The sequence below is a fragment of the Dermacentor albipictus genome, chromosome 3, assembly GCF_038994185.2.
Source record: "Dermacentor albipictus isolate Rhodes 1998 colony chromosome 3, USDA_Dalb.pri_finalv2, whole genome shotgun sequence".
Lineage (NCBI taxonomy): Eukaryota > Metazoa > Arthropoda > Arachnida > Ixodida > Ixodidae > Dermacentor > Dermacentor albipictus.
The window spans coordinates 137,357,018-137,379,844 of record NC_091823.1 but is presented as its reverse complement, the minus strand read 5'-3'; the positions used below and the strand labels follow the sequence as shown (position 1 = coordinate 137,379,844).

General features: G+C 44.4%; 1 protein-coding gene across 2 annotated transcripts in view; it reads left to right on the top strand.

The window, feature by feature from the left end:
- Positions 1-13,904, top strand: part of LOC139057586 (bridge-like lipid transfer protein family member 3A) — a 101,587-nt gene extending 87,683 nt beyond the window's left edge. For both annotated transcript variants that reach the window (XM_070536077.1, XM_070536078.1), the window contains 3 exons: positions 2,571-2,691; positions 6,460-6,644; positions 12,793-13,904. In XM_070536077.1, coding sequence (XP_070392178.1) covers positions 2,571-2,691; positions 6,460-6,644; positions 12,793-12,984 — 498 coding nt within the window. In that variant the 3' untranslated portion in view covers positions 12,985-13,904. The remainder of the gene's footprint in view (positions 1-2,570; positions 2,692-6,459; positions 6,645-12,792) is intronic.
- The last annotated feature ends 8,923 nt before the right edge of the window (positions 13,905-22,827 follow it).

Sequence of the window (22,827 nt, the reverse complement as noted above, 5' to 3'; positions counted from 1 at the left end):
CACACAAGGAGTGAAAAATCATACTCAGTAAAAGCGCCGGAAACAAAACAGCTGCGGCCATCTATGTTGTAAATGGTACACCCTTTGACAACATCTGGTCTTCAAAAGCCATTGAAAAACATAGTCGTGACGACGTGAGCATGTCGTAAGCCAATAAGTGACGATTACTGATGCTCGAGCTGATGTCATCAAGATCACTTGAAGGGTTAACTGACGCCCTGAAGATGGCGTCAAAATCTATTAAATCATGGGTAACTAGTGTGACAACTGGAAGGTGGCCTTTGTGTTGGCATCATCTCTGGATTGGCAGCTCATCTAAAAATCACATTTCCCTCACAATAGGCTATATATAAAATTTTCTTTTTACAATAACTTTCTAAACTTTATTAACATTGTTAAACCGTAGTTGGCCGGTGCTTGGAAAAAGTATGCACTAAATGGTAGTACTTCTTAACCGAAATAGCATGAGATCACGCACTTGCCTGTCAAGAATGCAACTCGGAGAGAGTATGTTGAAAGGGTAAAAACATGCAGTATTTATTCACTTCGTGCGGCAAAAGTGTTATTTTTGTTTGATGCCATGGTGGCTTAGCAGCGATGCCAGCGGCATCAAACTTACTGAAGCTGCGAGCCAGCTTTTCAGGCAGCCCCCTCTTCTCGGCAAACATTCGCATGGCAGATTCCTCGTTGGCATTGTATACCGTGTTTACTTGCATAATGATCGCACTTGCGTAATGATTGCACCCCTGAATGTTGTCGTCAAAATTCTATTTTTTTGTTTCCCGTGCAATGATCGTACCCCAAACTTGTTGCAGTGTGTTATGTGCCAAGTCTAGCTAATGATGATCCCGCTTATCGTCTGTCGAATCCCACGCGAACGACTCTTGGACATACCAAGCAGTCTGCGTGCACTAAAATTTCTTAAGCAGATGCTTTATTTCATTCCTTTCATCACTTTCTGCACTTCCATAAAAAAAAAAAGGTACAACCAGACTTACCTCGGCTTTATTATTTGTAGGCTTCATAATGGTTTTGGTCAACAACAACAACGACAAAAAAGGCACCTTTCGATTTTTCTCATCTGCGCTTGTGGGCACGCAACAAATCGCAAGCGACAGCGATAGTGGTCACGTTTGCAGTGATACGTTAGCAGTGTACCCTATTCACATGCCGATGCTCGTAACACAGCTAAGATATTCGCCCACCCTTAGCGGAAACGTGCCGTATTAGGATAGTAGTGAAGAGAAATGCCATAGTTTCCGCAGCATGGCCGCCATGTGTTTCTATGTCACTGGCAGCTAAGCGCGCCCATCTGTTTCTGTCCCCTCAAAGTGGACATGGCTACGTTATTGTCGCAAGCTTGCCGATATTTACGATACTATTCATTACTGATACGGAAGAACCTGTTTCGATGAACATAATGTACTCACGAGAAGAAAAAAAAATTGTGTTCGGCGCATTCGGCTTTCTCGGCCAGCCGCCATTATTGTTTTGGTGTCCTGCACTGTTCAGTGGCAGCCGCCTGCTTGTTGACCTGTTGTCATCCTGCAGCAAACGCAGGATGAAAAAAAAAATTTTGTTCTTTTCGCGGGAAATTTAACCCGCGTAGTGATCGCACCCCTGAATTTGCGTCAATGTTTTTTTACAAGAAAGTGCGATCATGATACAGGTAAATACGGTATTCTCCGTGCACGGGTGAGGTAGCACTGCAGAAGTCGTAGCATGCCTTTTTCATTGCGGGGTGCTGTTCTCGTTGCAAAGATTGCATTCATGAGGCTGACATAATGCACAGCTTCTGCCACTGTCGGGCCTGAATCGCCCGTGCTGTTGCTTTCCGTGTCATTCTCGTCACTGTCATTAGTCGACACTTCGGCAACAACAGAGGCAACGATGGTGAAAGGTTGAACCTCATAGCCGACATCTTTTCGCAGTCACAGCAGCACTGCCGAGCAACTTCTTCGTATTCCAAATGCCAAACACCATAGGCAACGGTAAATCCCTGTCGCGTGCCAGCGCTGACTTTTTTGTGCCACGTTCAATAGCACGAAAGATGTCCAATTTTTCTTCTATGCTGAGCAACCGGTGTTCTTTATCCGAGCTTCGGCATGACGCGAGTTCTAGCTTGCACAACACAATAACGCTCTCAGGCATGGCACCGAAATGATGTTGATGTTAATGTGGCTTCACGTGCAAGCACACAGGGTGCTTGAAGGCCGTTGTGCTGATCTCTGAGGCTTGTTGTTCTGCCGGGCCGCCCGATGGGGACGACGCACCGGTGTGATTGTGCAGCGAAAAGTGGAAACAAGTGTTAACCAATATGTACGCAATAAGCTGGTACCGTTTACGCGGATACAAAAAGCACTATGTTCAATTGCTGCCAAGTCGGGGATCTGACTTTATTACTTTTAAAACGAAACTACTGTTTAAGCGGGTGTGGTTTAACGAGGTTTTACTGCACATTCTTCTTTTAAGCAGCATGCACCACAGTGGTTTTTGAAGTTGTAACAAGTTGTACAAAGCTCCGTGAAACTTCGTCATGGCAAGTGAGTTGTGGTTTTCTGTGTGCTCAGGATGACCCTGCATCATCCGGTTCAGGGAATGGAGCGAACGGTGGCCTTCTGCTCAAAGTGCCCCAGTGCCTGGTGGACAGGACGCCCTCTGGAGCTGTGTACATCCTCCCCACTGGGTGTGGTGAGTGAAAGATTTGTCCCAGCGATGTGCCTGTGAAAACGAAAGCAGGCCGCTATCGTTGTCGCGTTCGCTCAATAGGATGTGTGCCGCACTTGAGAAAAGAAAGCCAAAGAAAGCCTGGTGCACTGACACCCCCCACTAAAGAAGAGTGTGGGTTCACCCACACTCTTCTTTTCACATTTTCCAGCAATCTTTATCATCAGGAGTGGTGCCGGATGACTGGAAAGTGGGTAAGGTTATCCCAGTCCCAAAGAAAGGTCCTTCATCATCATGTAGTAGCTACCGCCCAATTTCTCTCACTAGCGTTTGTTCTAAATTAATGGAACATGTGCTTTACTCCCACGTTGCTACATTCCTAACATCTGTCAGTTTCTTCCACCCTAACCAGTATGGCTTCCGTAAAGGTTTATCTTGTGATAGCCAATTAGCTCTCTTTATAAATGACATAAGCTCTAACCTTGATCAAAATATCCCAGTTGATGCCCTCTTTTTAGATTTCGAAAAGGCCTTTGACAAAGTTCCGCATCAACGACTCCTCCTAAAACTTTCTCACTTGCACCTTAATCCCCTTGTCTTGAACTGGATCTGAAATTTCTTAACTAACAGACAACAGTTTGTGTATGCTAACAACCACTCCTCCTCTAAGAGCCCTGTTCTCTCCGGTGTACCCCAGGGCACAGTTCTCGGGCCCCTCCTATTCCTTATATATATTAATGATTTACCGGCTAATCTTTCATCTAACATTCGCCTTTTTGCTGACGATTGTGTCATTTATCGCCCAATCCTAGCTGATACCGACAACCATGCATTGCAAGATGATCTCAACAAAGTTACCTCTTGGTGCAGCATGTGGCTAATGTCACTGAACACTACAAAGACTTTACTACTACCTTTTCATCGACGGAAACTTCACCATACTCCTAAGTACGTTCTTTGCAACTCGGAAATCCCATCAGTGGAATCATGCAAGTACCTTGGCCTCACTCTCTCAAATAACCTTTCTTGGTCCTCTCATATTACGAACATCACCAACGAAGCCAATCGCACACTTGGTTACTTCCGCCGCAACTTGCGCTTCGTACCACCATCCTTAAAGATACTAACTTATCTAACTTTTGTCAGACCTAAGTTAGAATACGCATGCTCTGTTTGGGACCCACACCAAACCACCCTTTCTAACACTCTAGAAGCAGTTCAGAATCGTGCAGCTCGCTTTATTTATTCTGATTATTCTTACCATACTAGTGTCTCAGCTAAAATTAAAAGCAGGAATTTCCAATCTAGATATAAGGCGTCATGTCTTCAGACTGTGTCTTTATCACAAATTTTATCATTCTGCTCCTAGTCCTTCAGCCATCATTCCAGCACACCGTCAGTCCTGCCGATTATGTCATGAAAAATCTGTGTATCCTCCGCCTGCCCGGACCACTGCGCACCTACATTCTTTCTTTGTGAAGACTGCCCGGGACTGGAATGACCTTCCCGCCGACGCCGTGCACCACTCCAATCCACATCATTTCAAGGCTGCCATTGAGTCCATATTCCACTGAAGTGGTTACCCATCCCTCATGTAATACCCCACGTTGGGGCCTTTGAGGTAATAATAAATAATAAATAAATAATAAATAAATAAATAATAAATAAATAAATAAAAAAAACGCTTGCATACAGCAAGCATCCTGCCATGATGACAGCGTGTGCTTACCAGGCAACGTGCTGCACACAGGTAGCATGGGATGATTGGTATCGCACACCGGTAGCTACTGCATTAAAAATATACGGCTCTGGTTCTTGCTCACTTGAAGATCGCCGTAAAAACACATACATGTGCATTGAGGGACGGTGGGCGAGTAGCTGACTGTGCCACCATGTTCCGTGCCAGCTATTCTTAGAAATGCTGCATTCGCACTTGCACTTTGCATAGTCGTTTGTGAGCTGGAATTTTTATTATTTCTTTGGAAAAAAAAAATGAGGGAAAAACCTCATTATGCAAATTTCAAGCAACTATACTGCCACATTGCTTTTATCTTTGTTGATAGTGGCCATGCACTTGAAAGGAGGCAAATTTGTGCTAGGCTGGTAATGCGTGCTACCGTTTAGCATGTAGTCAGTTATGCTGTGTTCCCACCAGGTACATATTAACAATGTTTCACTGTAAAAGTCGCACCTAAATACAAGTTGCCCCACCACTTTTCCACGAGTTCTGAAGAAAAAAGAAATTGTATACAAGTCGTGCCTGGCCAACGTATGCCGTTGTGCAAATTGCAGGGTTCAGGAGGTGTTGCGCAATTGCCGTATCGGGCCGACGTCGGGGAGCGCTTGCAGTGACGAAATCCGCTACCACATCAGCCGAGGCTGCCTGTTTGCAGTGCACTCAACTCTCGTATTGCGGCAAAAAAAAAAAAAGAAAACCAGTCAAATGCTCGCTTGGGTCTCTGCACCGAATATATAGAATATTTTACAAAATCAAACAGTAGATATTCGATTCAGGAATCAAATTATTCAGACATTCACAATTTGATTCAATTCAGCGATATTTGATATTTGCGCACCCCTAGTCATTATTTTGAATTCATACTCTAACGTAAATATACAGCAAAGGTGGGATGGGTCATATTTGTTTTGGCCACTCGCAGATCCATAAAATGCCATTTGCAGAACCGTTCCATGGTACCCAGTTTGGAAAACCCTGACCTAGGCAACGTGCCTGCAATTAAAATTTACTGCTGGCCGCTGTGATACTAAGTGTCGCAAGCCACCACAGAAAGCTTGCTACTAAATGTTTGTACGGTTGGCTTATCGGCGATCGGTCCCCAGATTACGCATACAGGTTTGACAGCTGTTGAAGTGCCATTCGGGTCCACAGGCGACCAGCTGGCAACTACCATGACCATGTGTACAAGTTGTGTCTGTGTGCCTGCGTGTAGATAGAATTCTCCGCTGGTTCGCAAATTTGCACACGCTGTTCGGAGTCCAAATTGCTTGCGTGAATCTACATGCGTGAACATGCGTATCCTGTAGTATCTGCGTGCCTTCAGGTGTGCAGTTGGTTTGATATTTGTACATGCTTGTGCGCTTTCCATACACACTGGTTTTGTCAGTGCTTCCTCCGTCCATGTCATGTATGGCAATTGGTTTAGTCAGTTCTGTGAACCGGGACAAACCTTGTACCAAGAAAGATTGTGAGCCATAGAATGGCTGCGTGCAGCAAGGTACCGGCCTCGGCTGGTTTTTTCTTCGAATACAGTCTAAACCACTTATAACGATCCCAGATATAAAAATCTATTCGTTATGACAGCCACATCTCAGTGCAATTATTATTTTCGAGCCCTGCCTATTCAAACTGCTTCCAGATGTAACAAATGTCTTTTTTTTTTCTTTAAATGGTCGTACTGGCGCAACGAATGCTTTGAACTTGGTCACGGTAAAAAGAGGGTGCACGTCAAGTACCAATGCACGGAGGCACAACCAAGCTGGGTGCATGGCAGCATGCGTCCCAGTGATAAATCCAGGTGATAAATCCACCTAATGTCCATAAGCCTCAGATCAGCCAATAGAGTCTGCCAACAGCAAACATTGTCTGTGCTTTGTCAGTGATTTGGTGGCCTCTGTGTGCTCTCTTGATGTTGCCGTGGTGATTGAATGCACACTTATCTTGCATAGCTTAACCAGGAGCTTACAAGTTAATCTAGTTCTGTCGTGCGCTGTTGGCAAAAGACGGCAGTCAGCCACGACGTAACCAATGTGCCCTGTCTCCTGCCACTACAGGGTCACTGACTGAGGCGGTGGAGCAGCTGCTGTGGAGAGGCAATGAGCGGAGGCCTCGTTTGGAGTCAACGTTTGAGGCCCACCAGCCAGACCTCAGCGGACTAGTGGAAGAGAACGAGCGGCTTCGCCAGCGGCTGTCACAGCTCCACGCTCTTCAAAGGGACAACCGCCTTCTACGCGAGCAGGTGCGTTTTCACCTGGCTGCAAACCAACAGAGGTTGCCCCTTAGCAGAGAGGAGAGTATAGGCATAGATTTGTGAGCAGTCCCTTACGCACACAGTAAGGGCAGATTCTCCTTTTTTCACCAGAGCACATACTGCCCAAGCAGGAGAGACTTAAGGTATTAGTATACAATGTTCAAAAGCTTCAACGTAAGTACACTCTGCAGAAACACTGGGCAGGGAGCTTCAGTCACCAATTATTTGGCGAAAAGAATGTTGGAACAGCTTCATCTGTGCAAAGTATGGGAGTAGTACATACAACGCGAGAGTGATTAGCTCTTGATCACATTGTCTGTGCGGGTAGTAAATAAATTTTACTCTTTCATAAACAGAAGGTAATTTGGGAGTAAAACAGAACTTTATTTAAAATTGTTAATTTTGGTAAGAAAATACACTTCTGAAATGCTTTCTTTTTTTCACTTTTTAGTTAGGGTGAAGTGGTCGCATAGTGGGACCACTGTGCACCAAGGATCAAGCAGTCACTTTTGATGAAGGTCAGCAAACAAGGCCCTATTTCCTAGCAGGCACAATGAGACATTGCATGTCTCGCACATCCATGTCGTTTTTGAAGGTTGAGGTGTCGTACGGATGCCGGCACACGTCCTTGAAATCCATCTTTCCGACTGGTGCTTCTAGTGATGTATACATATAGTAGTGTCTACATAAGGCTTCAATTTTATTATCTTGTCCACCTCGTTTGATGGAGCCCCAGAAATGCAACTCGCATGTACCATTTGCATTGCTGCTGAGCCTAGGCATTTGTCCGAAAGACCTTGGTTGAGGACGCCTTCAAGAAAAGCTACTCCCCTAGTCACAGCGTTCGTCTTGGCGGTGCTTCAAATACCATGAATACATTGAATGCACATCATCTCCTGTTGAACACGACTATTTCAGGCCTAACCGAGGAAGATTTTCAAGTGATAACAGTGCTGTAAGCCCTCCTCAATTTGAACTCTGATATGACGAAATATCCGTTAAATCAGAATTCTTTCCCAGCCGTGGTGTCAACCCATGTGTTCCTCACCTCTAATCTCGAAAAAATTTTGCTGTGGACTCCACATATCACAAAATCCGAATGGGAAAATACAGTACAAGCTTGGTAATTGACAACTCGTTAATTAGAAATTTTGGTTAATTCGAAGTAGCCGTCGCAGTCCGTCCAACAATGTATTGAAACCAATATGTAACACATCCTGCTAATTCACACTGAAATCCGCACCGCCACTGTTAAGTCTACCTCCGTGCTATTGTGGAGGGGAGAGTTCTAGTGCTCTGGAGCACATTGGCGACGCTGGCGTCGCCACATGGCCACGCAGCTTTGCTTTTTCCATCAGGGGCAAAGACTATAACACTGTTGCCGCGTGCCATGTTCTTTGTGTACAAGTGAAAGCGTGCGAGGGTGAGCTAGCGAACGCTGCTCAGTCTCACGTGCATGAGCGCAGAAGGCTGGGCTCTGCCCTCTCTTGTCGTGCGCGAGGCATGGAGGTGAGGCGAGGGAGGGAAGGGGGGGGACGTTCTTTTCCAGCGGCTGCTGTGGTGGCTGCTTACAGTCTAGCCATGCGGGCGCCGTACCTTGAAAGCCATCTGCAACATGACGAAAGTGCACACCCATGTGGGCCTCATCTTCAAAGCGATCTGCCATGTTTGGTATGTGATGTGCTTTCTACGTTTCATTCGCGTTGCAGCGACAGCTGCATGAAGGTTAATTTGCTCACTGCTACTGCCGCGTTTCCTCCAGCATTTTTTCAGTGAGTTTCCGTGGTCATCGAGCAAGATGTGTTCATGCTTACCTGTGCGCGCATGACACTGTGCTTGTTAATTTAGTTAGTAAGGGAATGTTTATAAGTTCATACGGCTGATAGAACTACTATCCTTACTTCATATAGTTATCCACTAATTTGCTATCGCAATCGGTGCTTTGCTGTTCGGGCAAAACTGCAACTTTTTTTTTCTCTCCACACCAGTCAGTGCGACGAACACGTGGATGGAGCAAGAGCCATCTCGACATTGGGCACGTCGGACCGCGTTGGCCGCGTCCGGTTACGTTGGCTGCACCAGTGATTCGAAGTACATAGACGTTTTTGTTCACGCCAATGTGACGCAGTATGTGTGTGCATACATGCTCACACCATGTCAGACTATATATGTACCTTAACGAGCGATTTTTTTCTCTGGCTTTCATTAGTTCAAATTTTGTATAATTCAAATTTTCGCAGCATCCCCGTGGAATTCGAATTAATGAGCTTTTACTGTACCTGGTGCAATCGACGGGGGAGTGTGTACAGCGTCGCTTGCACTCACTTTTCATCCGGTGGCAGCTAACTAGCCTGTGCCAGACGCTGCGCCGCGACACTGTCCCTCCCTCTCTAAAGCAAAATCTTTACTGGCCGCGAACTTGCGATTAGGCCGTGGCCGTGCTCCGAGGAGGAACGTGACGTCACACCACGTTCCTCGTCACACAGCGTTCCTCGTCATTGCGTTCGCCTCCGCTCGCTTCGCCAGCTGCATCGCATGCCTGACAACATGTCGGAGGATTGAAAAGGAGAGCTCGCGTGCACCGCAACCACAGTCGAGGTGGCAGTACAGATGGCTACAATTCTGATAAGCGGGAGGAGGCCCGGAATCGACATTGGAACGAGATGAAGAGGGAACGAATCGCCCAGGAAATAGAAGAACCGCGCGCCGAACGACTGGCTGAATGCCACAACATAGCTAGATAACCAGACTAACCTGGACTTGCAATCAAGATTAACCAAGGCTAACCATGCTATGCCTTAGCTTTCGCTACGTATATCCTGGCATAGCCAAGCTAAGCCGCTGACAATTCTTGTCTCTCTATTTCTCACCTATGTTTCCCCTTTCTTTCTGTCTGTCTGTCATCACTCGCACGCACTTGCTCAGCGGTTCACTGTAATTTTCTCGTGGCTTCATGCAGCAGTGGTCTTCTTTCTTTTTTCCCCTCTTACTTAGGCTTTTGTCAGTGACACATCGATTCGGTCAAAGCATATTAATTGTGGCCTGGAGCAACGTTATTGGAACTTCTGAGCAGGCGCTACCAGGCAGCTGTAACATTGCATAACATAATGAGAATGACACGCCGCTTTCTGTCTGATTGCGAAAGCATATTGGTTATGGAAGCTCATCAGTGTCGAAATGACGGATGTCACCTATAATTTGATAAAGTGAGCAGTCAAACACTGAATGTGCTTCTTTGCAGTCCCATCACAATGAAAATGCTGTCGCAGTATCAGCTGTCAGGAAACCTGACTCTGGCGTTTCCTCGAACCCCTTCTCCATCTTGGGGTAGCGGGCCAGAGACAAATCACTCATGCTAATCTATCCACGTTTCTGCCATTAAAGTTCCCTTCATTCTTTTTCTCTCTGTTCCCTCACATTTTTACTGAAAAATTTTCTCAGCTCTTATAAATCGGTAAGGCAGTTACGTGAGACTTAGAAATGTAGTTAAAAACACCGCATGGTTTCCTCCATGTTTGGCAAGGAAGAAGAAGCTACTTGAATTGTTTTCGGCAGTGCTTGCGACAGTAAACTTGTTCCTGCTTATCAGAGTATAGTAGCCCTGCTACCTCTTTTGCGGAAGAAGTGAAAAATGCTTTGATACCCTTGCAGTACTTTTTTTTTCCCATCTTTTCTTTGTTCCTACTGCACTGAAGGCTGCATGTCGCACCTACACAGGGCAGTGCTCTCCACCTGTCATCGCACCAAGCTTTTGTATTGACATGACCTCAAGATTGTGTGGTGTTGTGACTGTCCATCACATGACCATCATAGAGGCAACAGCACTGGCAAAGTGGTGTTATTCATTACCATGAGATGTCACCACTGTTATATCTTTGGTGAAGCAATGGCTATTACAAAGTTGTTCACCAGTAGCAGTAATGCGAGGAATTAAATGCAGAGGACACTGAATAATAGGTCAACAGGTATTTCACCTGTAGGCTGTGTGGTTGGTCTCAGAATTGTAAACAAGCATTTTAGACACTCAAAACACACTTGTTTACTGTTAATACATCAATAGGCAGTGATTTACTATGTGTAGGAGTGCTTTGCCACAAGAAAACACAAGTAAGTACAGTCGAATCTCGATCATTTTATCTCAAGGGGGCCCGAAAATTTTTTCGAATTATAAGTTCGAGTTAAAGGAAGCTATTTGAATGGAGGACTTACCTGTAGTGGTGCACGTGCACTGAGCTAATACTTGAGTGGGAAGTTCCACAAGATTTATTCACACGTATTTACACATTAGAGTCAATTATTAGGCATATCGGTGCTCGTACTGCGATAGGAGACGGCGGCTGCACGTGTGTATAATTAAAGGAAACTTACCGTGCCCCGTGACAATTGCGCCTTCGAGCTTTTTGTATGCTTCACTGCTTAAGGCTGCCGTATTGGGGCGAAGTTGACTTTAGGGAACGGCGTTATGCAACGCGTCATGCTTTCCGCACTCCGAAGCCGTTGCCAAGGATTACAAAGGCGGAGTCAGTGCCATTACTAGCAGCGGCGAATTGTTTTAATGAACTACACGGCACCGACCAGCATAAAGCTTGGTAGCGAACGTCGAAGCAGCTAGGCCTAGCGTTGCCGCCGTGTGGCTGCAGCTGCCAACGGATTTGCGTGCGAGAGTGTCAGCTCGAGGCGGCACAATAATCAAAGCAGTGTTGGTGGCTTCGATTAATGCCGTTTCGGACCTGTCTCACAGCAAAAAGTGGACAGCAAAGGTTTTTTGTGTCGGAAATTTCAGATGTTCTTATAATTGACTCTGTGGGGTACATGGCGGTGCCGCGACACTGACAGGAGACTAACCCGTCACTACGAGAAGTAATTGGTGATGCGCGCCTGTGCACAAATTTCCGCCACATTTTTTTTTCTTCACGCCCAGCAATGAGGAGTCTCTCCTAAGCTCCTCCTCTATGGAGGGGTGAGAGGAATGCTGGTCGGAGGCACCGCCGCGTGATTTGGTGCGTTGCTGAAAGCATTGTCAGAGCGCAGTATGTTCGAACTGTCGCAAATACTTGAGCGTTCGAATTACCGGGTGTTTTTTCCCATTGGAATGTACATAACTTTCGCAGGACCAAAGCGCCAGTTCAAATAAACCAAAAGTTCGAATTAAGCGTGTCGGAATTAACGAGGTTTGACTGTAGTCTGTCTAAGCAGTTGTACTAGTTCAGTCGAAGCCACAGGCGCTTTTGATAATTATACGAGGACGTCACGCAATTAAACTTTTCAATTGAAGTACAGCACATAAGCAGTGCTTCCTAAGGTGGGACTGTTGCGAAATAGTCTATACAGCTATGTTTGAAACAAATCCAACTTTCAGTATTAATTGCTCGCATTGCTTCATTTCTCACTGTCATAATAGGTTTTAAATGTTGTCCTCTTTGAACTCCGCATTCTTTTTTCTTGGGAGTTGTGCGACTGATTCAGGCTTACACCATATTTCCACGATTCTATCATGACCCTGATTGTAACGCACTGTCATATTACCACCAAGATGTAAAAAAAATAATAATAATAACTTGGTGCCAACTCTACCGCACATGTCAAGTAACAAAACCTGAGTTGACGTGTGACATATTGAAACAACTTTATGGAACATACAAAGGCATACAGACTCATGCACAGCTGAACATTAGTGGCTAGTCGCTATTGGAGTCCGACGACACCTCCTTTTTGCTGTCTACCGACCGCATAAAGTAATCTTCAGTTCCATCTGATGCATTAGAAATGCCACACATACAGCAGAATAGAAAACGGTGACCACAAACCAAAGCAAAAAACGTCCGTTCAATGTTGCTGTAGCTAACTACCTTGCATTGAGCTTTTTATTTTAGTAAGAATCGTGTTTGTTTTTGACCTTGAGTAAAATTAGCTACGATTGTAATGCGCATGCAAAATTGGATGCATTTTTTATTCAAGAAAGGTGCATGTTGGAATTGTGCAAATAGGGTATTTGCTGCATTGACCAGGTGTACTCACTGTGTAGATTATCTATGCACGTTGCCGACCAAGCATGCATCTTCGCACATGCTATGTTCACAATGCTGTCTCGTGTTCTAGCACGTGACGTGCGTGATGTGGCTTTTCGTGTACGCAGGTAACTGAGCTAGAGAACAACAGTGCGGGTGAGCGGCGGCAGATCGAGGAGCAGCGTGCAGAGTTGAACCGCCTGGAAGGAGAGAAGCACTCGCTGCTGGCCACCCTGCAGTTGCTCCAAGAAGAGCTCAGCCACCTGGAGCGGACATCCTCGTCGAGCTGCGACCCTTTCTGCGGAGCCAGCAACTCGTAGACATTCCCGTCTCTCACGCCTGCGTTGCTTCGCGCGCTGTGCATAGCTGCCGCGACGAATGAATGCAGAGCCCCACCCCCCCCCCCACCGGCAAAGTCCACATCAAAAGCTCCAATGTCCGGCCGTGTGGCGATTACCATCCGTGCGTTGCGCGGCATCACTGCGGAAGATGCGAAACCTCGACTACGTCCACATTAGCACCTTCCGTGCCTGTCTTCGATGTGTCGTGTCCACTCCTGCGCAACCCCTGGAGTTAGCGGAATTGTGATCGACGAAGTGTCGACCTGTTCCTGGAGGCATTGCCACTCGTTACCGTGACAGTGCACCACTTCTGGCTCGCCTTTGTTATGTTCGCAACATCGAGGACTGCCTCCACCTGCTCAGCTTCGAAACAATGGGCAGCGTTGGAGAGCCATTTGCCGAGCGACTTGACCCTTTCGTTGGAGAACAGCGCTCGATTCGCTGCACCATCCTGATGAAGTCTTCTCTGACTGGATTGCCGTGTTCTTTGGATCCCATCAACACTGCAAGCATCGTGGCAACAGCTCGAGAGTTTCAAGTAATAAGGCCTTCATAGGCGGCATAGGAAAGGCATCGAAAGGGAGAAACAGAACATCATCCTGTATTAGATTTGCAGAGTTCAGAGCTACCGGTTCACTCACAGCATGCTCACTTCTGCTTCAGTGCATTTTGAGGTAAGATGGCACCCGAACTAATGTAAGGAGCAGCATCTACCTGGAATAAGTGCCCATTCTGAGGAAGGGGCGGTGGGTGCATTGCTCTTGTTTAATGTTTGTTGGAAGGACTGCTTGCTCGCCTGTTCACTGCTTCATGAGTTTTGTTTTGCCGAAATTCACTTCATCACCTTCAGGCCCTTGTTACTTGTTGTTCAGAGTGAAATTAAAAGAATGCCAGCTGTACGTGCATGCATACCACCGCTGACTGAAGTTCTTGGAACACACGGGTAACACATTGGTTGTGTGTTTTTCTGAGCAAACCCGCAAAATCGAGGAATGAATCCTGGGTTACTCAGGGTTGCAAATATTGTTGTACAGCCCACTTCAGGCAGCACAGCCAGATTGTTTGGAAATTAAGCCACGAGGCTCGCATGTTCCAGAAACATCTCGAGGATTTCTTACGATATCATGTGCTATCATGGACGAATGAGGTGAAAGCATGTTAGGGCTAACTAGAACATTATTTTGTTTCTGCCTTTACTACTTTGCAGTGCCAATGCGGTACCGGCTTGTACGGTTAGTCTGACACCTACACTGCTCTTGGCAATAAAATGCACATTGCACCATTGCACTCGAGTTATTACTCGTAGAACGTGTTTTAGTTAATATTTTCTTTATGTATGTTTCATTGGTCTGCGGTAGAACACGTCAAGATGACAACACATGGTAGCCTTTACATAAAGGCGCTTTCAGGGCCCCAGTGATTGTGTGTACATGGTGTCGCCAGTTATACACATTCAAAGAACGATAGGTTTCACGATGAGGTTCAAAAGCCACTGCAGAGCTTGGTGCTTCTGAGTATTTTACCATAGCACAACCACTCTAGTATTACTGCTGTAAAAATACCGCATGCTGCTGACTGCACAGGCACGTTTACTGCAAAGGTGCAATTGGAGGAAGTGGCAGTGGTGACAGTAATGGTTGAGCAATAACACTGCTCTAAAATACTCTGTTGACTGCTTTTTCACTGCTAAGCCCCTTGCTGAGAAATGCTAGTCTAGTTTTTGACAATTGCAGATGCATAATTTCAGGGAAAGAGCCTCATTCAGCGAAAATGAGCACAATAGCGCACGTTTTGGGTGGGAAAGTGGTTGCTTGCTACATAAGCTAGCTACAAGCTGCAAATATGCCATAGAAAGTCTGCACAAGTTTGACCACCACTGGTTTCTGCTAATGTAGCAATTGCTCTCATCTCTGCATCTTATGTGACCCCTTCTGCCAACTCCTGAGAACACTATTATGCTTGCCTGTCATGTATCATGCGTATCACGTGTAGGGAAACACTGTCCCACCAATGCATTAATCACCTCGCCTTTGCCGTTTACATATGGAAAGCACAAAAGAGTGTCCTAGGAAGGTTATGGCCACCAGACCTTTTCTTCTTTTTTCTCAAATCTGCCGAGTGACCTGCTGTAAGCATGCTAGAGTGTTTGGTTCTCTGTGACCTAACAACTGTGATGCAAGAGTAAAGAGTGTCCTGCATTACCAAGGAAGGTTCCTAAAAAAAGAAACAGAAAAACTGATACAACAGATGCACTGAGCAACAGCTTTTATCTCTGCAAGCTCTTCTGGGATTTCATTGTTCCTGGCATTGTGACATAAGGTTCATGAGCTAACGGCACCGATTTTAAATGTGAGTGGTGAATTGTGAGGCTTTTATGCAGCTTAGCATGAAGAGTGTACAAAGATCTCAGATCTTAACACATTGCTTCCAACACATAAGAGTTGGCCATCACTCCTCGTATTCATTGTTTTTTTTTTTTTTTGGTAGGCTGCACCAGAAAAATACCTATCATCACTTGCAGCACAGCTTATGTGCACAGATGATGTGACTCGTTACAGGCTAGCTTTGTTTTTATTGATGCCTGCACTGTCAACATTTTTTATTGAAGATCTTGAGTGATCCTGGCGTCTCTTGCTTGATGTATTTGACTTTGCCGGCCTCTGCCTGGCACACTGGAAACCTCTGACTATATTCACGCCTTGAATGCGAGTCAGTAGCCAAAGGTGGATGTCGTCACACCTACTAAGATGTGGCGTCAGGCCCCGACGACGAGTTTATTGTAGTATCACATAAGCATAAAAGTATTAAATGTAATAACACTAAAAATGCCTGTTCTGTGAACAGTAGTGTTAAAACTTGACATTCAGAAAGCGGTGTTGTGCATGACAAGATAATATTGTGATGCATCTTAACATTGCTTCGACCATAATAGCTGTAGTCCCTTTTCTTTGGAGCTTTGAACTGAAACGTGCAGCCAGGACGTGATTGCTGGAACAGGTTTTGCTGGAGGCCTCCAAAGTAGCATATTATTTCATGTTTATGTTATTTTGTGTTGGAGGTTGGCCCTGTCCAAGTTTGGCAAATAGGATTGAATTGCTGACTTGTTGCTGTGCATATTTTCCACAAACACTCGTTTTATGAGGACGACTATATATGTCATTCTGGTGCCCGATTCTCAATTGCCTAAGAACAATATTGGAAACCATGTAGAATGCTAATGTTGAGTATTGTCATCGGGCTAATGTGCGTATGAATTAAAAATAGCAGAAAAAACAAAGACAACAAGGACATATGCTAACAACTTGTCTATAAAAAAAGGCATTAACACTATGCAGACGAAGTTCCTTCAGCAGCGACATAAAATCCTAGACTGAAATTGCATATTATGAAATGTTGAAATAAATTTCACCGTAGCGCAGCCTTAACACAGTACAGTTCATCTTAACAATAGCTCTAGCTCATATTTCTTTTAATGACAAATTGTTTATAAGTTCATGTTCTTGTCCTTTCGTATGTTGCTTTTAAGCTGCAGCATCTAAGGCATCCAGTATTTGTTAGAGGCGTAATGTATTGCTCAGGCTATGGCCGATGCTTTCATTTGTAACATTGTAGTAACCCAAAATCTCTTACTTGTCGTCTCACTAGCTGGCATCCCAGTGCTCGAAACTAGAGTAATGCTTTAGTCGTGTTTCTGCATTGATGACATGTGATCTCTCTAGACATAGCTGCAAGAGCCATTGTCAGTTTGTACACGTTACAGGTTTCTTAAGCTTAAAGTTCTGTCTCTTATGGCCATCTCCGTGTCCATCTCTTATTTTTCTGCGTTTCAAGAATAAAACAAGTGCTTGCGCGAGGAGAAAGCTAAAAATAAACTATTACATTAATTGATGTTACAGGCTCCCTATAAATCTACTGCCAAGCAAGAATTATGGTGAATTAAACAAGTGCTTGTCTAAGCAGATAGTTAATAATGAGTAATGTGTATGTGTGTGTATATATATTTATATATATATATATATATATATATATATTTCAAGAACCCATAGCCTGTACTGTTGCTCGCTCAGCGCCCCCATGTCTTAGTGCTTAGGCATCTTCAGTTGTTTTTGACCACTATGAAGTACGGTTTCAGATTCGGTTGATTAAAAAAGAGCATTTTAGATGCAATCCCCTGGTTGTGCAAGCGCAGTCAGGTGTAATATGGTGTGTTTTCAAGGTGTTTCACCTTTTAGTGGAGATCGTCTTTTGTAGGCATGTTTTAGGGTGGCATTGCGGCACAGCAGAAGGTAGTAATCAGCGATTGTTGCCTCAACATTAAATATTCAGAAAAGCTATACCTGCAGTGTAGTGCCCTCCAGCCTGAGCCTGGAAAGGATCGACAACTGGCTGCTTCAGTGCATAGGGTTCGAGTGACCAGCTGAAGATAGTATCATTGGTTGATTACTGCTTCTTACGTAAATTTCGTGGCCTCTTTCAATGTAACAATGCAAGACATCAAAGGAAAAACTAAGAAAAATGGAGAAATTAATACTTTGTCATACATTATGTGCATTACACTTCGAGCAGCAGTGTTTATACAGGCAGAACCACAATCTTCTTGCCTCTTTCTCTGTAATGCTTTTTCTGCTCGTACTTGCTCGGAAGAAGGCATGATGAAGCGTGCCATAGAAGTATACTACCCCTGCTTGATATCAGCAGAATATGGATGACATACTTGAAGTTTTAATGGCGATCTCTGTTAGAGATAATAGTAGCTCAACGTTCATCTCCTCTGAGGTCTTGCTCTTCAATGTGTACCTGGGACTTTCTGCTAAGATTGAAAGTAGGTTTTGGTATGACAGGAAATGAACAGTATGCGTTTTGCTTACAAACCTGTTCCCCATAACTGCGTAAAAAGAAGCTATTAAAGCAAATCCAAGCATGATAAAAATTCAGCCATCAGACAAACACAAGTGCTAAGGTAACAGACCGCAGATAACTTTCCCGTCATCTCGACTGCATCAAAGCATGTATGTGGTGCTGCGATATGGACGAGCGTTAAAATATTTGACTGGAATTTGCAGTGTGTATCCTTGCTGCTTGCAAAGTTATATCACGGCATCTAAGTGTACGAAACTTCCGCCTTGTCTATGTTTGTGTGAATATTTCACTAGTAAAGAGCGCAGGATGTATATAAGGGCATATCTGGGCTGGTGTATTTATGAGACTGTGTGACTGTTGCTTGTAAGGAAAGGTTGATGAATTGCATTTTGATGAATGCATTTGTGATGGATTGCGCAACGTTGATGAATTTGCGTTTTTTGGCACTTGTACTTTTGTCAATGCTAAAATGTTTTCCTCAAATAGACTGGGACTGCTATGATAGACTTTTTTTTGTAGTGGCTTGCATGTACTTCAGCGCAGGCCACGATTGCATATTCTCATGCTATATTGTTTCTCTCGAGAGTAGAGGAATACTTTGATATCATTTGATATCAGCTGAGGTCATGTTTGGTTTTACAAATCCAAGTTTCCTAGTGGAAAGCATATTGTTCCAAGCTGTATCACAGTGGGAAATATCGCATGCAGCTAGCAGAGTTTGGCATGGACTCTGACTTTGTTGAAACCCATACTATGACAACAGAGAAAGAAAGAAAAGCTCCATGAATCGAGGTACCTTAAAACTACTATTGGGACCCACAAACCTGCTCGAAATCGTGCAATAAAGAAGTAATTATCTGTCGCGGAACACATTCTAGATCTATAGTTAGAATTCACTTTTGGTTCTTCAGGGTCTCATTGATTCAAGCGAGGGATGTTGTTTGTAATTACCCTCACTTGCTTGCGTATCATAAAGGTTTTGAACTGGCATAATCATCTGCAGCTTTGCTGAGTATTGCCGCTCCATAGTTTGTGGCCACTGCCATCTGTCTTGTTACTCAAAGCCAGTTTTGGTATTGAAGGTGCGAGACCACCTTCCCTACATTTCACAGTTTGAATGTCAGCGGGAATTACGTGGCAGCATTTTTGTTCTGTATCGGAATCTCAGAATGAAAACTAGTGAATATCTTCAAGGAGCAGAGCAGATCTTGGTGGTACTTAATGGCCTAGGGATGCTGTAATATGTCATAGTTGAATTGGAGCTCTGCACATAAAGGCATAAATGTTTGTGTGTTATCCAAATATGTATTTAAGCTAAGAGCTAGTGAAGCTGACCATAAGCCGATTCCTCACTTTCTGCATTGCGTCACTGTGCCGCGTCATCATCTGATAGCTTCCAGGTTATCCACCAAGTCATGATTGTTTGACATTCAATCCATTTACCAAAATTTATGCTGCTCAATGCTTTGTCGATATTACATTCGTGGTATTTTACTATGTATTGCAGCTTTGCAACGATTAATGCAGTTCCTCAGTGTGTGCTTGGAAGTTAGTAGAAGTACTGCCCACATCACCGTTAATATCATCATTGCCTCTCTGTTCTCCTGCCTGACCATTTAGTGGTAGATATGTCCTTCAGAAATTACAAAATATACAACACTTAAGTCCTTCTAACGCAAATACTTAGAGAACAAGAACAGCAGATGGGAAGAAAGCTGTTACTCCCCTGTAAAATAGACACCACGTAAGCTAAAGAAGGCAGCGAAAATTGGATTGCGAGAGGTTTCAAATTTTTTTAATGATTTTTTTAAGAGCAGTCAACAGGGTCTTGCTCAAAACAGAACAAAATGAAATACTAACTCAAGAAAAGACACAAGGATGCATGACCAAGCACGTACAGTGCTCAGCGATTGAAATTCAATACTCTGATTGCACGGCTGCTGGGAGGTTTCTGTGCCACCGGCGGGCATTGAGTGTGCCGATCTGATGCATTTTTTGTATAGAATGAATGTGAGTGCCTTTGTGATGAATTTGGACTGCATTCGGTCCCCTCGGCCATCACCCAGTATTCACCATTGGTGCAAAAAGGACCCACCACCATGCAGTCAAAGTATCATGTTTTCACTCGCTCAGCACTGTATATTGACTGTCAATGTCAAACTGTACATGGACTGATACTGTCATACAACATCATACAATGTCATACATAGATGCAAATAAGGTAACTTAGTATAATCACAGCCTTTACAGTGGAACTGCTCATTAGTGCGGCTAGAGATTTGGGGTTATGAATCAGTATGTGCTCAAAGCAACGTTTCTATAAGTGTTTGACATTGAGATATTATTTTAACACTTCGTAACATGTGTACATGCTTCTGAAAAAAAAAAAAAAGAAGTTTGCAGAATACAATGTCAGCAGTGTAAAACATGTTTTAATGATGGCCGGAGAGTTGCATTTTGTCGGTTTTTCCCTTTGAACCAGACTACATAGATGGGGGGGGGGGGGGGGGGGGAGGCTTACTATACTCAACAGTCGTGCGAGTAATGAATGACTCTGCAACGTTTCAGCAGGGTCACTATCAGATGTTGCCCGGCCCTTGAGAACCCTCCTTTCGGAACTACCATGGGCAGGTCCTAAATAATTCTGCCTTGAAATCTTGTTGGCATTGTTGCTGAGATGTTATGTTGTACCTTCTTTACCGTCAGCCTTCCTTTGCTGTCTCATATTTTTTTCATACTTGTGAAAAAGGACAGTTTGCCAGCCTGCTCTTCAACATGTTTTGTGAACTTCTGTCTCTGAAGTGAAACTTGAAAGTTTTTTTTTTTATGTATATGCAGAGAAAATGGCGTGCAACGAATGTTCCACACCATCCTGCACAGAGTTGGCATTTCTTGTTTGGATTTAATGTGTATGTGTGTGTTTGTATGCTCGCATGTCAGCACAGGTGCATGCATTTCTTGTGCAGTGACAGCAGCTTGTTAATTTAATTGCCCCCATTGGGAGGGCTGTGTGTGAATTTAGGTAGGTCCTGTTTTCATTAGAGTGTGGCCTTAGCTCAAGCCCGAGTCTGAAGGATTATTAGAGCACTACATTGAAAGGTTGTACTCTTTCCAGCAATATGTATGTATGTATTATAGGTTACGGAAGTACTGCTGGGCACCTGTTCCTCTGTGTGCTTAACAAACAAAAATCCACCACTATGCCTCTCTCTGTCTCTTTGATGTTGAAGACTGTGCACTTTGTTAAAGCTACCACACAACCTGTACTCCCAGTGCGTACCATGTGGTCACCAGACGACTTGGGTGTGTTTCACAACATGTATGCAAAGCTGTTTTGACTATGATGTGAGCAGGGAACTCATCAGAATGTGTGTTGTTCTGGTGGAGCAAGAAATTATGAGGACAAAACTCCGCATTGGTGGCTGTGCGAGTGCGTAGGCAGGTGCTGTCTCACAAAGAACTGTGCATGGAGGCAAAAATTGGGGAAGCATCATCTGGTGGCACAATACATGAGAACGCTTGATTTTCACGGTGAAAGCAAAGTACCAGTAACACGTTCGTTGTCATTCTCTACCACCAGATGGGGCCAGCATGGTGGGAGCATTAGCATGCCTCAATGCGCACCTCCTCCCTCGTGTGGTGGGTCAGGAGGGCAACGAGGCACCTTAGTGGGCATAGGCTTTCTAATAGTATCTGTGACATCTGGAGGGGACACTCTGCAAGTGTCCACCTAGTGGATATGTCCATTACGTCTGCTGCTGAAGTGCTGATTGGCTGGGGGCCACTTGTAGCACTTCCACTAGGTGGACACTTACTGAATACCCCCTTGGCCGCAAAAGAGGATGATTTCAGTCGCAAATCTTTATGGCTCCCTGCTTACGTGCATGTAGAGCTGCTGCACTTACTCAAAGGCAATGTGTAGCTAAGTCAGGACTCTAATGCAAATTATTTTTCAGCTGTTAGTCACCGTTACTGTGGCATCACTAGCTTTTTGTAGCCGCAAAAAATTGTTTTTGAAAGGAGGCCAACCAAAGCTTTGCAAAGCGAATTTATTTTTGTGCACTCAGGTCTGTTTGTTTGCGCGAGTTGTAACACGCACTGTGATGATTGTGAAGGCACCTTGTCAAGCTGCCTGACAGTAAATTATATTGTGCATGTGATTTATTGAGCAAGTGGCATTAGCTTTTGATGGGTAGTAGCAGTTGTGGAATACATATGTGATTGCCAACCAAATTCAGTCTTCCACTGTGGAAAAGCATTTGCAGCAATTAATTTATGTATGGCCTTTCGTAGGTTAATTTTTTATATGTGGCTTTGAATCCCTGCGTGTTGGCGAGAGAAAGAGACTCGGTTCGGTGGTAATTGAATCCTTTTTATCATTTGCAGCTGTTAGAGTGTTGAACTGTTGTATTCAGCCGGGTTCGGAGTTCTGAGAATAGTGCTTCCTCAGTGTACAGCAATTCCCCGAACAGATGAAGCAGGAGTTGCAAATTTTTGTTTTGTTCTACTTAAGCATCTCAGCAAAAAGTAAAATTTGTGCTTTGTGCAGCACTCGTGTGTCAAGACAGAATGAATGTGTTCAGTAGAGCTCGCTGCACGCAAGCAACAAGTTGTTCTGTGATGGCAATAAAAAGTGACAAAAACATATGAAGCGTTTTTTTTTTTGGATGGTATCGAATGCCCTACGAAAATTATCTTATTTATGTCCGCTACACCAGCCGGAGTGTTTTTAGTTGCAAGCTCAACTGCACTAAGATTATTTAAAGCAAAGCTTTTGCATCTTCCCCCACTCTACGGATGCTAGCTGCTGCTGCCTTGCCAATTATAGAACTTGGGGCATTGGTTGTGTGCGTCTGGTCATCTACCACTGGGTATTTATCTGGGTAGTCGAACCAAGCCAATGGGTATGGGTCACTGGGCATATGAACTTTCTTATAAAAAGAGAAAGGTTCCCCAGAAGGG